Source organism: Scardinius erythrophthalmus (assembly GCF_964197995.2).
Source record: "Scardinius erythrophthalmus genome assembly, chromosome: 18".
Lineage (NCBI taxonomy): Eukaryota > Metazoa > Chordata > Actinopteri > Cypriniformes > Leuciscidae > Scardinius > Scardinius erythrophthalmus.
In genome coordinates, this window is record NC_138238.1 from 3,142,101 (window position 1) to 3,158,711 (window position 16,611).

At 37.6% G+C, this 16,611-nt stretch overlaps 1 protein-coding gene across 1 annotated transcript in view; it reads left to right on the forward strand.

Annotated features, from left to right (window-relative positions):
• The window catches only part of LOC308706834 (alpha-tectorin-like), a 39,392-nt gene extending 29,754 nt beyond the window's left edge, over positions 1–9,638 (forward strand). The window contains exons 25-36 of the mRNA XM_081392700.1: positions 1,194–1,399; positions 1,683–1,892; positions 3,081–3,269; positions 3,374–3,663; positions 6,543–6,814; positions 7,274–7,393; positions 7,484–7,668; positions 8,045–8,205; positions 8,568–8,813; positions 8,954–9,116; positions 9,274–9,376; positions 9,512–9,638. Of these exons, the coding sequence (XP_081248826.1) occupies positions 1,194–1,399; positions 1,683–1,892; positions 3,081–3,269; positions 3,374–3,663; positions 6,543–6,814; positions 7,274–7,393; positions 7,484–7,668; positions 8,045–8,205; positions 8,568–8,813; positions 8,954–9,116; positions 9,274–9,376; positions 9,512–9,621 (2,255 nt within the window). The 3' untranslated portion in view covers positions 9,622–9,638. The remainder of the gene's footprint in view (positions 1–1,193; positions 1,400–1,682; positions 1,893–3,080; positions 3,270–3,373; positions 3,664–6,542; positions 6,815–7,273; positions 7,394–7,483; positions 7,669–8,044; positions 8,206–8,567; positions 8,814–8,953; positions 9,117–9,273; positions 9,377–9,511) is intronic.
• Positions 9,639–16,611: the final 6,973 nt, after the last annotated feature.

The following is a 16,611-nucleotide window of genomic DNA, read 5'->3' on the forward strand; positions in this document are numbered from 1 at the left end:
ACCCGTGGCCTCAAGATAGTAACTCGTGGCCTCAGGATAGTAACTCGTGGCCTCAAGATAGTAACCCGTGGCCTCAGGATAGTAACCCGTGGCCTCAGGATAGTAACCCGTGGCCTCAAGATAGTAACCCGTGGTCTCAAGATAGTAACCCGTGGCCTCAAGATAGTAACCCGTGGCCTCAAGATAGTAACCCGTGGCCTCAAGATAGTAACTCGTGGCCTCAAGATAGTAACTCGTGGCCTCAAGATAGTAACTCGTGGCCTCAAGATAGTAACATGTGGCCTCAGGATAGTAACCCGTGGCCTCAGGATAGTAACCTGTGGCCTCAAGATAGTAACCCGTGGTCTCAAGATAGTAACTCGTGGCCTCAAGATAGTAACTCGTGGCCTCAAGATAGTAACTCGTGGCCTCAAGATAGTAACTCGTGGCCTCAAGATAGTAACTCGTGGCCTCAAGATAGTAACCTGTGGCCTCAAGATACTATCTCGTGGCCTCAAGATAGTAACTCGTGGCCTCAAGATAGTAACTCGTGGCCTCAAGATAGTATCTCGTGGGCGTGGCCTCAAGATAGTAACTCGTGGCCTCAAGATAGTAACTCGTGGCCTCAAGATACTATCATGAGTTGCTATCTTGAGGCCACGAGATAGTTATAATTTTTTTTTTTGACAAAGTGGGACTTGGGGGGCCCCGTACTAATCAAATCTTGGGTGAAGTTTTGCACCAACACACACACACACACACACACACACACACAGAGACACAGAGACACACACACACACACACACACACACACACACACACACACACACACACACTTGATGTGTTTGGAGCCATCAATAGCAGCCATCAGATTTTTTATTGGTCAAGAAACTGCACAACATTGACTTGTTCTGAATGTTGTTCTTTTACTATGAACAGACATCTCAACCGTTTGGTAGAGCACTGTATCTAAAATACTGTAGAGTCTAATTTAAAAAAAAATATTGATTGTTGTTATTGTTATCATAATTGAATAAAAAATGCAAAGAAATAAATTTTCCTTTGCTTTTTTCATGGTGCGTACCTTAAAGGGTTAAAGCGTCTGCTAAATTAATAAAAAAAATGTTTTCATTTAATCTCAAATATTTAATATTGTGCATATATATTAATAGCATTTATGTTTCATGTACATACTTTTGTTGTTACATTGCCAGTCATGGACTGCTCATCAAACATCCCAAACAGTCATTATGAGGTGTGTGGAACTGACTGTGGCCACACGTGCGCCAGCAGCATCGATGCTAGTTGTGAACACACATGCTCAGAAGGTTGTTTCTGTGATGAGGGATTTGTGAGGAGTGGAGGACTCTGTGTACCAGTGGAACAATGTGGCTGCTTGTATGATGGATTCTACTATCATGTGAGGATTAAAATATAACGTTTACATGTTGAGCCTTATTATATAGAGCATTGGATAATGGGAAGCATAGCCTTAGTGTATCATGGTTCCATAAATCATCTTAAACACTTAAAACCATTGTGGTGATGCCATGGTAAAAATATTGTATTATCATCATACATGGTACTCCTAAAAACTACATGGCTATATCATGGTTTTTTTTGTTGTTTTTTTTTTTTTGTATGTAAATATACTTACTGATGTTATGTTATGGAAATGTTTGTTGTCATTGTTGATTTTGTAGATTGGTGAACAGTTCTGGGATTCAACATGCTCTCAACGCTGTCAGTGTTTTGCTCCAAATGATCTACGCTGCACTGCAACTTTCTGCCCAGCGGCCATGGAGTGTGCGGTCAGAAATGGACGTCGTGACTGCTTCAGTCCAATGTCCACATGCACAGTCTGGGGCGACCCCCACTACATCACCTTTGATGGGGCTGTGGCCCACTTTCAGGTATAAACTGGTAAACTGTTATGTGTAGATAAACATGAACAAATCAGAATGAATTCCACAATTATTTTTAATAATCCAGGGGAATACGCTGGAGAAAACCAACTAGGCAAGTACACAATAACATTAACATGACTGGACAAAGAACTGGCCTCACATTTCAAGATTTTAAGCCAGATTTTGGGGCCTGATCTGCATCCAGCAACAATCTGGCTTGTCGAGGCTTGTCGCAACCGACTTTTTGTCCAAAATAATCCTTAATTGTGTTGTCATTACGAATATTTTACTGCTCCCGATCGAGTCTGAGCCTCTCCAATCCAAAATTGTTAATATATAATTTTTTTGACTCTTGATCGGCTGCCTCTGACGGGATAACCGCAATATAATTTCAACCAGATGTTGTGTGTTTTTATAGCTGAAACATGGCACCCACAAACATGTCACGAAAGCTTGCACTGCTAAATGTATAAGCCGCATCTTTAGTGTCTTCTCAGCCAAGATTTCACCCCTTTTCTTTCTCCTTTTATGGTTTTCGCTGTAATATCTAACACATTCCAGAAGAGCCAGCTGACGACGTTGATCGTCCTCCATATTTGTTTTTCTTTTAAAGTCACATTTGATCACGCGATTTTCTGTGAGATCTCATATATGTGTAATTGCCACTGTGATGTGAAAATGTTGCTACAATCGGCAGGTGTGTGGTCCCGCGGTCTAGCCAAATCATCTAGTGTGAGCGTTGAGAGGATTATAATGTTTTTTTTTTTTTTTTAAATCAATCTCCTTTTCTTTTAAAATAATTTAAGATTTGAAATTCTAGTGTGTCCCAGGCCTTCACAGTGAAGTAATCAACAGAAACTGAAACTATGGAAACAAACTAGCAGACAGAAATAAGGCAAACGGGAATGTGGCAATCAATGAAAACGAACCCAAAACAAAACAGAACTAGACCATAACATAAAGTCTGCTGTTTTTATTTTATTCTATGCACCTTACCTTAACTGTTGTTTTGTATCCGACTAATGGGGGACAGCTGAGTAAACAGTCAAGTTTAGAATATGTTAACAAGTTTGACTGCTAACGTATTTCATAAATACATGAAGATTATTTGATTAATGAATGTATGCCATGACTTATTTCTGTGTTGGAAGTGAAAGTAATAATGGAGACTGTGTATTGTGTTAATCCTACCAGGGCACGTGTTCGTATGAGATTGCCCAGACCTGTGGTAATGTTACGGACAGTGATCTGCAGTTCCGTGTAGTGGCCACCAACAGGCACCGGGGGAACATGGTGGTGTCATTTGTGTCTGCAGTGGATGTTTGGTTGTCTCAGCATGGACAGCATATGAACATCAGTATTGGGCAGAACAGGAGAGTTAAAGTAAGTTGCACTTCAAATTATATAAATTTGGTATACACTTCAATGTAAATTTTCTCTCAATTTCTCTCGTTTTCTTATGATGACATTTTCTGATTCTCCTCCAGGTTGATGGAAATGCTATTGACACACCGGCTTATCAAATCAATGATCTTGTAGAGGTACACGAGGAGCAGGGATTTGTGATTCTAAATGCATTCAATGAATTCATTGTCCATTTTGATGGACATAGCAGCCTTTTAGTCAGAGTGAGTGAAAGATTCTCTGGATCTCTATGTGGAATGTGTGGGAATTTCAATGGCAATCCTGCGGATGACAAAGTGCTGCCTAGTGGAGAACTCGCTTCTGATGACATTTCCTTTGGCCACAGCTGGAAATCAGACACCAGTATTCCAGGGTAAGAACTGCAAGACTTTACATTTGTAACAAAAATGTGTCTCAGGTTTGTTTTGATAGAGTGGTGGACAGGGAAAATGGCAAGGCACTGTCAAGGCAAGACCATGGGTTTGATTCCCAGAGAATACATGAACTGATAAAATGTATTGAAAGCAATACACTCACTTTTTAAAAAAGAGTCTGGCAAATGCAGAAAAGTAAATGTAGTGACAGAATGAAACACTGCATAAATGTATTTGCATAAATGCATTAAATGGTTTGTTATTGACTGGCTCATGTTTCGGCTGGGTTTTGCATGCTTTCCTTGTGTCAGGGTGGGTTTCCAATGGCATGCAGGTTAGGTCAATTGGATGTACTACTATATTTCCAATAAAGTCTGAGTGTCCCAACCACTAGTGTAGTGCAGGGTATACACAGGTATACGGCATATACCCACTTCTTTTTCAGTCAGCATTGCGTATACCCACTTCTAAATCCCCTCTGATGTGCATCATTTAGCAGCTTATCCAATCTCATGTGAAAACACCCAGTCAGGGCCATACCCACCATTGAGGTCCTCGAGGTTCGGACCTCAGTAATTATTATTATTATTATTATTTTTTTTTTTTTAGTGTATATCTAATTTGGTGCTGCAGTGATTCGCCCATCGCGACGATAACCAACCTTCACATCTGAGCTGCTTCAGCACTCAAACACCCGCTTGTCAATGTCAAAATGTTTGATACCAATCAAAGCAAACGGGACTTATGTTCACAGAAGCGCGAGCCAAGCGTGCATCCCAACGCGCTGCTTCATGCTTCAGTTAACGATCATACAAGTAGCTAAACTAAACAGCTGTTTTTCAATAGATGTTTTAAATGACCGACAGACATAATCAGTTTGCTCAATTTAACAACACAAGCACCCTTTTAAATATATTGCCATTTTTATTATAAATATAATGTCTAAATATATTTGTATAACGTTACCTCGAATATGTTTGAATATTGCCCCAGTATGCACTGGGACTTTTCACAATTTGTATCACTCCGCTTGTCTGTGTTTGCGCAACTTGCATCATTACGCCAGAAGGTGGCGCCAAGTGACTGTCTTTATGAGTGAACAATTGAACCATTGATTAAATGAACAGATTAGTCCAAAAACATTGATTTATTTAGGAAAGAAAAAGTAACTGAAACTGATCTTTGATGCTCATACTAATTGCTCATGTGCCTCTGGACACAGAAGGATTGCATTGGCGTTTGTTGGAAATGGAACATCTATGCAGAATAATCCTTGAATCATTTCTTATTTAAGGCCATTCCCGATTCGAATATGTGATTGTGTATTGTCAACAATAAGCATAAACATTCTGCATTTCCATTTTGTAGTGCGGATTATTCGTTGCGACATTTAAACTGATTTTCATGTGTGGATGGACTAAGGAATAGTCACTCAAAATTAATAATTATTTAGTATCAAATAATTAAAGCCAGTATTAATTGCAAAAACTGCACCTCTTCTGTGGCTAATATTAATTTCATTATTATCCTTTCTCTGTGAAGTTAGGCAGCAAAAGTTAAGTGATAATGTGAAAATACTACTGGCCCATTTTGGGGTGAACTAATATGCAAAACTAGTCTTACACGTCACTGTTTATAACACAGAGTGTTCATCCTTTGCCTGGGACGCTTAGAAAAAAATATTGGGGGCATAAATTAAGAGTATACCCACTTCTCCAGGCACCACTACATCACTGGTCCCAACCACTGAGGTTACACAAGCTACTGCACTCTCAGTGCCGCTCAGGGTTAGAGAGAGAGAGGCTTCCAAATGTTGATTTAGTGCTAATGTTCAATTTGTTTAATGTTAAACTTCTTTACTTTTTGTGTTTTGTTGAGTCAACACTCAATGTCCAATGTAATGCCTCTCCTGAAAGGTCTTGCTTTAAAGGACAAATCAAGTGAAAAATGAACCTGGGGTTAATTAACACATGGTTACCGAGTCGATCGTTCCCTGCGATGCGTTTTCATGAAAATCGAATGTAAAGAGTTTTATTTATAAAAACAGATTAGCTTATAACACTAGTATATGGGGCAGAGAGTAAGTAAAAGTAAATCGCAAGTTAATACCACTAACAAGGCTCAAAATAGCCTCACACTAACACGGTAACATAATGAGGGTCCCTGCATACAAACCGAAGCATTGAGAACTTTGTAAGTGTACAAACATTTTAATAAGAAGATACTTTATAAAGACAGTACATTACGTGTTTACAGGCAGGATCCATCTTGGAAAACAGTCTCGACTAGTCGAGCCACGAACACCGTGCGATGTGAGCTGGTCGATAGGAATTACGTTTGTGAAATCTAATGTAGCACGGCGTTCGTGGCTCGACTAGTCGAGATTGTTTTCCAAGATGGATCCTGCCTGTAAATGCGTAATGTACTGTCTTTATAAAGTATCTTCTTATTAAACTGTCTGTACACTTACAAAGTTCTCAATGCTTCGGTTTGTATGTAAGGACCCTCATTATGTTACTGTGTTAGTGTGAGGCTATTTTGAGCCTTGTTAGTGGTATTAACTTGCGATTTACTTTTACTTACTCTCTGCCCCATATACTAGTGTTATAAGCTAATCTGTTTTTATAAATAAAACTCTTTACATTCGATTTTCATGAAAACGCATCGCAGGGAACGATCGACTCGGTAACCATGTGTTAATTAACCCCAGGTTCATTTTTCACTTGATTTGTCCTTTAAAACAAGTTGAGAAGCACTGCTTTAGTTTAAAATATTCATGAATAGGAAATTATGTTTGTTGTTCACCTGTAAACCCTTTCTTTATCCAAATGATGAAATAGTATAGGCAACTGACCTGAATTTTCCTTGTATTCTTCAGCTGTGGTGCCAGAGACCAGACCGGTAATGCTGATGAGTGTCCATCCAGGCAGAGGTATTCTGATCTCTGTAGTATTATCACCAACACCACTGGCCCCTTCCAGAACTGCCATCTTCACGTTGACCCGGCACCTTACTTCTACTCTTGTGTGTATGATCTCTGTCTCTACACACGTGCAAATGGCATGCTATGTTCAGCTGTTGAGGCCTATGAGACAGCTTGTGCCATCTTGGAGACACAGATCCTAGAATGGCGCTCGATTCTGCGGTGCGGTAAGTCAAAATCACATTTCAGCACAGATTATTTTGTCACCAGTGTTAATAAAAATGTAGGCAGCTGAACTAAACTAAGAGCTAACCTTTAGAGAAAGAGGCAATTAGACAGACTTAGATTGGGTTAAAAGTATTCGTTGCTACATATTTCACATGCGGAGAACTTTGAGGACATTTATATGGAAATCTTAAAGGTAAAGTAACAACCCCCCAGCAATATAATTATTATGGCCAGGTGGATGGAAAATGAATGTGAAAAACCCTGACTATCACTATCTTTTTGGAGCTCAATGGGAAAATGATTCAAAATAAAATGACCCATTTAATTCACTAGAGAAAAATACCTTGAGGAATACAGAGCAATAATAGTTCAGGGGACCAGAATGTTAAGCTCTGATTCTGTTAACATGACTCCGTGTCAATGTGTTGTATTTAATCTATCTGTGCTTTTCCTCTTAGATGTGAGAGATCGCTGTTCTAAACTCAACTGCTCTGAGAATGAATGGTGTGGGAAGAAAAATGGTGTTTATGGCTGTTTATGTAACGATGACCAACCCAGACCACAACCTGACTCTTTTGGTTTGTATCATAAAAAAATAAAAAATCAGTCATTTGTTACCCTTTTTTTTATAATTCTGACAATCTTTTGACTTTTTTTTTTTATCGCAGAGTTCTCAGAAACCTGTGAGAGCAGCTCTGGCTCCATATCTGTGTCTCGCTGTCAGCTCTTTGAGGCTGGTTTTCCAGCTGATGTCTTACACCTCAATGATCCCAGCTGCAAAGGAACGGTCCGGAATGGCAGAGTGGAATTCCATTTTGATGATGATGAACACATCTGTGGTACAAATCTTGTGGTAGGTTTAACTTTGTATAATCTATTCAATACACAATCTAAATATTTGTAGTGCCTTATATAACCAGAATAGTTCTCTATGAGACTTTGAGAAGTCTGTAGGGAGGTCTGTAAGGATGGATACTGTATGATCAATCTGTAACAACCAAAGGAAGGTCCCAAACAAACCTCCCTAAAGACTTCTTAAAGTCTCAAAGAGATTCAGAGGGGAAGGATACACAATACCATGCCACAAAGAAACTGGAAGTTCTCCACCATTAATACGTAACCCATCATATTTTTACTTGACTGATGAAACCTTTTAGCTTTATATATATATATATATACTTTTAATTCAGTTTAGACTAAATTCCATAAGTTTTCTTTGTTGTCCACAGGCTAACGGCACCCACTTCATCTATGGTAACTTTATTCTGGGGACACCGAGGTCAGAAGATCTCATCATCAGCAGAAAGAAAATCCTGAAGCTTTCTTTCAGCTGTGTTTATCCTCAATCACAAACACTTTCCATGAATGTGGAAATCAACCCACTGGAGAGGTGGGAGTGAAACAGCACTAGTTTTTTTTAAAAAGGAGTAGTTCACCAAAAACAGACATTTTGTTTGTTAATATTTGCTCCAAAGAACACACACATTGTTCTGGTCATATCTTTCAATGCAGTTAACCCCCATAGGGAATTTCAAGCTTAAAAAAGGCAAAAAAAAAAAAAAAGGGGCCCGTATAACTCCTGACCTATATTCCAAATCTTTTTAGGTGAACTAATCCTTTTAAGCAGAAAAATAAATGTATTTAAAAAGTAAATATATGGTTATATTCTCGAAACCAAGAATATCTATTTTAAACTTAATTTTATCCATAAACACAATAGTTTTAACAGAGATCTATCCATTATTTCAACAGTATTGTGCACAAGACTCTTCCCGCTGGTGAAGGCAGATATCAGGTCCGGATGATTCCATATCAGGATGATGAGTTTACCCGGCCCTTCACTGGTCGTGTGGATGCAGAGCTCAACCAGGAGATGCATGTGGAAGTTCGTGTTGAGGGGGTCGACAGCCGCCAGTTTGCCCTGGTGATGGACACGTGTTGGGCTACACCTGTGAATGATCCTGATTACAGCCTCCGCTGGGATCTCATCCTTTCAGAGTAAAGCAATTTTTTTTAGGATTGCCTGAAATCCTACATTATCTCTCAGGATTTCAAGACAAAAGCACAGATACATTTTTTGTTCAGTGGAAACAAAGAAAAGAATTTGATTTGTTGATTGTCATTATTGATATTCTCAGGTGTCCCAATCCAAATGACGACACAGTGGCTCTGCTGCAGAACGGCGTCTCGACGTCCAGCCGTTTCTCCTTCAGGATGTTTATCTTCACTGCAAACTCCACTAAGCTTTACCTGCACTGTGCTGTTCACCTTTGCCTTCTGTCAAGCAATCGCTGCTCAACAGTGAGTTTAGTGTGCACTAAATGTGTGTCAGATTGTTCTGGTTCCTTCAGAAGACTGAAAATCTGTTTTTGGCATTATATCGCCATCTAGAGTAAAGTAATCTGTGAGTATGCAGTAAGACACTGTTGAAGACTGTAAAAATCTCATCAATCTTTAGAACTGTTCTTCTGGACACCAGCGGAGGGAGGGCAGGTCTCTCGACTTCCATGACAGTGCTTCCATATCCCTTGGTCCTCTGGTTTGGTCTGAACGGAGCTCAGGTAAACATTAAATTTAATAACCTTAATGCTTAATTTTCTTCTTTTACTTATGTCAAATTTCTGTAAGATTTAATCCATATTTATTTATTTTTTGCAACTTTACCATGCACTGAACCATGTCTTGTCCCCCTTCAGACATACCGATCCCAGAAAAAGTGCTAGTGTCCAGGGCACCAGGCCTCTGTGGTTCCTTGATCATTTTGATAGTTTCACTCCTAAGTGCCTACACTTTGTTATATGTTTAGACATACAATTACCTTTGAATTCTTTGATTATACATTTAAAAAAATGTTGTTTCTCATATCTGACTTCTACACTGTACATTGGATAAGGAACAATTGGCATTGAACTTATAAATTGTTCTGATTTGACTTGTATTTGCACCTAATGATAATGAGGACCCTTACGTTTATGATGATAACTTTCTCTGTCTAGTATGGTAAAATAAGAATTGATTTGATTGCTTCTTTCTTTATTTTCAATTGTACTTAAAATACTTAAAATACATTTTAAATACTCTATATATTTACTGCAACAAATGCTTTCGGCTAATAACTGTTTATTATGAGGGGAAAAATTCTTCCTTCCTAAATAAAACTATTCTTTTGAAATCCTCATCCAGACTGTGATTATGTAAAACTGTCCGGTCCATGTGTAATTTTATGATAGTATTAGGCTGTCTTGTGTTTCTGAAGGGTGTTCTGACCTTCGACTGCTTCTAAGGACATGGATTTAAACGTCTAATATTAAAACAAATGTATTAACATTATCATATCTGTGTGTGTGTGTGTTTTGTTTACAATATAGGAAAATGCATGTAGCCTGCATACTTAAAATTAAGAACAGTAAATAAACACAAACCGATGAAAAATAGGATTGGTGCTTTTGTTACTTTTGATAGGAAACAAAGTCTCGGCTTACAAATTCGGTCAGTTTTATTACAAATTCAAACAACTTACCAAAAAAAGAACTTTAGATAGGATTTTTTCCTAAATGCACTAAATTAGGTCTACATAACATTTACTTAACCTGTACTTCACTTAAAGGTGCACTGTGGTGGTGTCGCGAATTGAAACCAACAGAAGTTCATTATGCTCTTTATACACCACTGAAAACATAGTTATGTACTGTATTTGATATTGCATTTCTGTCAACAGATCCTCCTAAATATTACACAATGCACCTTTAAAGGCACTGTGGAATTAAAAATTAAATTATGCAAGCTTATTGCACTGCATATAGTCAGGCATGCTGATTTAGTATAGGCCATACATTCTGATTTAGCGTGCCTGACTATATGCAATGCAATAAGCTTGCATATTTAATATTTAATTCCACAGTGCCTTAAAAGATGCATTGTGCAATATTTAGAGGGATCTGTTGACAGAAATGCAATTTACTAAAAATAAAAATAAACAAGTCAACTGCAGCTATGAAGCAGACTACTAGGTAGATAATATTATTAACTCTTTCCCCACCATTGACGGAATTTTACAGCTTTCCGTGTTTTCACTGATATACGGTAGGGGGCGCTATTACACAACTTCTGAAAGAGCACAGAATCTCCTGATTAAAGGGCTCATGAAAATATCATCACACTACTATAAAAAACACAAAAACGCCACAAAAATGCAAGATGGTATTCTGGAAAAATTTCCAGGTAAGGATCTATTGTCACCTGTTCTCCCGAGTTGTCACATGAATTTGCAGCTAATAACTGGTCTACATGCCTTTTCCAGATGAGATGACCATCAGCCAGCTCAACCGTGTAAGACACTGGCCCTGTTTGTGCAATCATACTGCTGGTAGCCATTTGACACCTTTCCCATAGTTACGAGCAAGCACTTTGTCTCCAGGTCTGAAACAACGATGTTTTGCTTTTAGACATCGTTCCATCTGAAGGTGTTGTTGCGCTTGAACGGTCTGTTTTATTTTCAGGGGTTTCAACAAATCCAGACGTGTGCGAAGTTGTCTTTTGAACATAGCAGCGGCAGGAGACACTCTGATGGCGGCATGGGGTGTTTCTGTAAAAAAGTAGAAAAGTGGGTAACACGTTATAATAACTGCACACTATTAATCATTAGTTAAGCATAAGTAAATAATTATCGTTAGTTAATAGTTTAATAGTAATAGTTAATAGTTAGTTTCATCATTTATAAAGCATTAATAGACATTGATAAGCCGTTTATAAGCTATAAATGCTTTAATCTTGATCTACTGTATAACGTGTTCATACTTTTTTATGATTAATTTGTCATTTCTAAATTAAGAATTGCATAATTTACAAACCAGTTATTTAGGAGTTGTCAGTGGTTTAAAACATTTTAATTTAATTAATTACATAATTAAAGAGTACATTTTTCTTAATAAACATATAGGGCCTACACCTCATACCATAAGTTGTTCACATGACTACAATGCCAGTAAATGTGGGGTACTGTTTCCAATTGCAGAGAGCAAGAGCAGCTAACATCAATGTTTTTCTTAAACTTACTAAGGAAATGTTTGACAGGGTTGAATTTGTGTATTATCTTGAAAAAAAAAGGTAATAACTAAACACTTTTCCAATCGAGGTCATTAACAAATTTAGCCCAATTAGCAGTAGAGCAAGATTTGGTGACAATCTTGTTTAAAAATAGAGAACAAATGTTATTGTTTTTGGACTGAAAAACATTTTTTTTTTTACACAAATGTGTTTTTTTTACCATCCAAAACAATAAATATTGTATTACTGTATCAGTTTTTATTGCTTCATGCCAGCACACAGATCTGATCTGCTGCGTCATCAGAGCATGATCGTCATAACCAGTGGCGCCACTGATTTTCTCTACACATGTGTGTATAAACTGTATTGTGATTTATATAATAATAATAAAAATTATGAATATTGAAGTGACTAGCTCCTTGTTCCAAAATGTATTTTTATCTTGTTTATGAATGTTATACACTCACCTACTAGCATACAATTATTAGCTATTTAATTTTGATTTGCATCATGTATAATGTAATAAATTACCTAATCTTTACCTAAGATTCATAATCTGTCTATTTTCTCTTTCGTTTTTGAGTAATATAACATTAATTAGCCTAATGAGATAAATCTGATATTGATATGTGTAATACCATCTAAGCATTTTTTTTAATTTACCTAGTGATGATACTGACACGCATATTTGTGTCAAATGTGTGTGGCAATGCAACTTGATTTCTAAAGGACCTGAAGAATGTTGCAGCACTGGTTGCAGTTATCTTTTAGAAGGTTCAGTTAGGGTGAGGTCCAGTTATTGCTCAGAATACCAGATCATGCTGAATGTTCACACAGGCTGCTGCTCCTAGTCAAAGCAGACAATATTCTTTGAATAGCTTGGATGTAAAAAGAGGCAGCATTTTGCCCCACACAAAAATACCATAATATCATAATAGATTTAAATGCTAAGCAATTTGTCATTATGGTTTTATAATGTCATAAAAAGTTGTTTCTCAATTGATTTTTCACAAATTCTTCAAACTAAGTTTAATGATCTCAAAAACAATTAATACAGAAACATACAGCAAAAAACCTCAGGTTCACTGCACAATTAAGTAAATAAGCAGAATTTCATATCAATAATACATTTAATAAAACAAAAGAGGATGAGTCGTTTACTGTATAAAGTCAGGTCTTGTGTACGATCAACTCAAGACTCCATTGCTGATTCATAAGTTAGATGAACTCGTTTATACTATCTCTTCTCTCCAATTCTTACAACACATCATCTTTCTCTTCCAATGCCCTCCACTCTTATTCTCTCTTCTTCCTCTCCTTTTTATACATCTCATTTTTTTCTTCCATCATCTCTTTCTTCCTTATCAACACTTTCTTCTCCTCTTTTTCTGCCAATTGCACTTCTTTTTCTTCTTATTCTTCTGGTAACTTATTCATATAAAGGGAACTCATAACTGTTGTGTAGTTTATTAAAAAGTACTTTGTGGAGATATGGCTTAATTGAAACTTGGATAGGATAAATTTGTGTAAAATTAGTATGTTTTAAAATGTTGTGTGTGATTTGTATTAAACCATCAAATATTTACAATAATGTTTAGGGGAAATACAAACTTTTGAGGTGGCTATGTTAACTGTTTTAAGAAGATTAACCTTAGTTTGACTAAATGTGTAAAAGCAAACTGTAAAACAGGCTGAGAGACAGTAATGATTTTGGGAACAAGTATCCTCATAATTCAGATTCATCTGATAGTCTTAGTTGTTTTATCTATGTTCATCTATTCAAGACTAAAAAATGTGTTTCTGAATAGCAGGTGTACAAAGAAACACTGGCGTCATGCAACTTGGGGAAAGAAATGTTGTTGTTGTTGGAGGTGGGGTGTTGTTAGAGTTGTCAAACCATCAAGAAAAGGTCCACCCACACTTAATACAGTCATAAGATTGTGAGACCTGCAGTTCATTCTTCATTGTATTCTGCAACTGGATTAACTAAGCGTCGCTGTGTTTTGAAATTTGTGAAGCAACATTTTTGTATCAGGTAATGTCACTTAGTTCATTTTATCACTTTGAGCTCTAAATTATTATTAAAAAAAATATAAGTTTTGGTAACAGTTTACAATAATTTGTTAAAATTAGTCAATGCATTAACTAACACAAAGGGACAATGAACAACATAATTTTACACCATAATCATATAAAAAAAATAGGTTACACTTTATTTTAAAGTTTCATTGTTACAGTGTAATTATATATTTAAGTACTGAGTAATATTACGCAACTACATGTACTTACTACAGGGTTATGTATGATTTGGTTGAGGGTTAGTTGCATGTAATTATGCATAATTTACCGTTATTACTATGGAAAGTACATGTAACATATGTAACAAGGACACTAAAATATACAAAAAAATAAGACAGTAATAGATAATAAATAAGATTACAAAAAAATATTTTTTATTAAAAATGTGTTGACAACACTACATGTAATACAATAAATATAGAAACATTTATGTTCATCTGTGCAGGTGCAGGAGGTGCCGTTTATTACAATGAGTTTTCTATTCTCATTGTGTGTTTCAATATTGCTGTTTGGTGAGTGTTTCTTACTTTGAAGTTTTGTTACATGAGGCTGGAATGATGCTACAGTATATTCAAATAAGTGAACTGACTGTATCTTCTTTCAAAATTAAACCATTGTTCTTATATTTTTTATTTGTTTGTTTTAAAGGTAAAATAATTGATGGACAATCAGGTAATTCTTTCCATTCCTCTTCTTATAATAACACTACACTTATAGTTCATCTTCACCAGTTTTAATACTGATCACCCTTTCTATCTCTAGTTTTCTATTAGACAAACAAAGCGTCTAATTTTTTTATGTGAAAAAAAAAAGATCTTCATTGTGGAACTTTATGATAGACATGTTATTTCATAAGTACAATAGTAGAGACACTTTTAATAACTTTTAGCTGAATATGTACATTTAGCATAAAAAAATGTTGGCTAAAGTAAGAAGGCCCTATTTTAACGATCTGAAACGCAAGTATCAAGCGCGAAACGCAAGTAACTTTGTGGGCGGGTCTCGGGTGCTGTTGCTATTATACCAGCGGGATAAAGGACTCTAAAATGGGTTGGTCTGAAGTAGATACATTACTCATAGGTGTGGTTTGGGCGTAACGTGAAATAAACCAATCAGAGCGACATCTCACATTCCCTTTAAGAGCAGGCGCGCTTGTTCCATGGCGGATTGCTATTATAACGGCGGACCAGGAGCGGTTCACAGCCGAGGAGACTGACGTTCTCGCCAGGGCCGTAAAACACAGAGAAGTGACATTGGGGATGGAGAAACACACCCAAATTAGCTTCGGTTAAACAGGCGTATAATAATTTGGGTAAATGTGTAAGCTAGATTTTTGGCTATTTTTTCACATCTTCATGGACACCACAGTGATTTCCCTCTTGTGTTCCTTGTAATAATATATGATTTGCAAAAATGAGAACTGCTGCGTCTGTGTGTAGATGAGATAAGCAAAGTGTATGGGCGTTGTGCACATGCTACATTGATTATGGCCAAGCATGCGCCCTTAAAATAGCATCTGAATAACGCACCACCGACTTTAGACGAGGTTTTTCCTGGTCAGTGGCAGAACTGTTTTCTAAACCTGCAAAATAGCACCAGGTAACGTTTGTGCCAAAACACGCCTCCTTTTTGCACTAAGCTGCCCCCAGGAGCGCAAGTTCATTCCCTAGTTTACTGGCATGTGTCTGTGGAGGGAAAAGTCCGCTGTGCGCGGGTGCAAAATAGGAATGATATATGCGTCGGTGTACAAAGTCAATTGCGCTGGGTGCAAGATAGGGCCCTCGGTGCAGAAACGATCGCTACACTGCTACGCATCGCTCCTGGAACGGATCGCCGGACCGCATCCGCGTGCAGTGTGAAACCTCTGACCTGTTAACATGGGTACGGGAAAAAATACGCACCGCATACGCACTGCAAACGGACTATGGGCCCTATTTTAACGATATGAAACGCAAGTGTCAAAGCGCAAAGCGCAAGTGACTTTGTGGGCGGGTCTTAGCGCTGTTGCTAGTTTCCCGGCGGGATAAATGACTCTTGCGCCAGGCGCAAATCTAAAATGGGTTGGTCTGAAGCAGCTCCATTATTCATAGGTGTGGTTTGGGCGTAACGTGAAATAAACCAATCAGAGCGTCATCTCACATTCCCTTTAAGAGCAGGCGCATTTGTTCTAAAGCGGATTCCTATCATAACGGCGGATTTGCTTGATTATGGCCAAGCATGCGCCCTTAAAATAGCATATTAATAACATGCGCAACACGCCACTGACTTTAAACTATTTTTTCCTGGTTAGTTGCGCAATTGTTTTCTAAACCTGCAAAATAGCATGAAGGAACGTTTGCGCCGGAACACACCTACTTTTTTGCGCTGAACCGCCCAGGGAGCGCAAGTTCATTCCCTAGTTTAGCGACATGCTTCTGTGGAGGGAAAAACGCGCTTTGTGCGGGTGCAAAATAGGAATGATACATGCGTCGCTGTACAAAGTCAATTGCGCTGGGTGCAAGATAGGGCCCCACGTGTGAAACAGGAAAAACTATTAATGGAATCAGAAGTTCCCACTACTTAGTTTATTGAAAAGTGCAATCATTTATGTCTCAGATAAATGCACGGATTGTGACAAAATTTGTGCTGTTTTGCAATTTGCCCTAAAACAATGGCCTAAAATTATGTACTG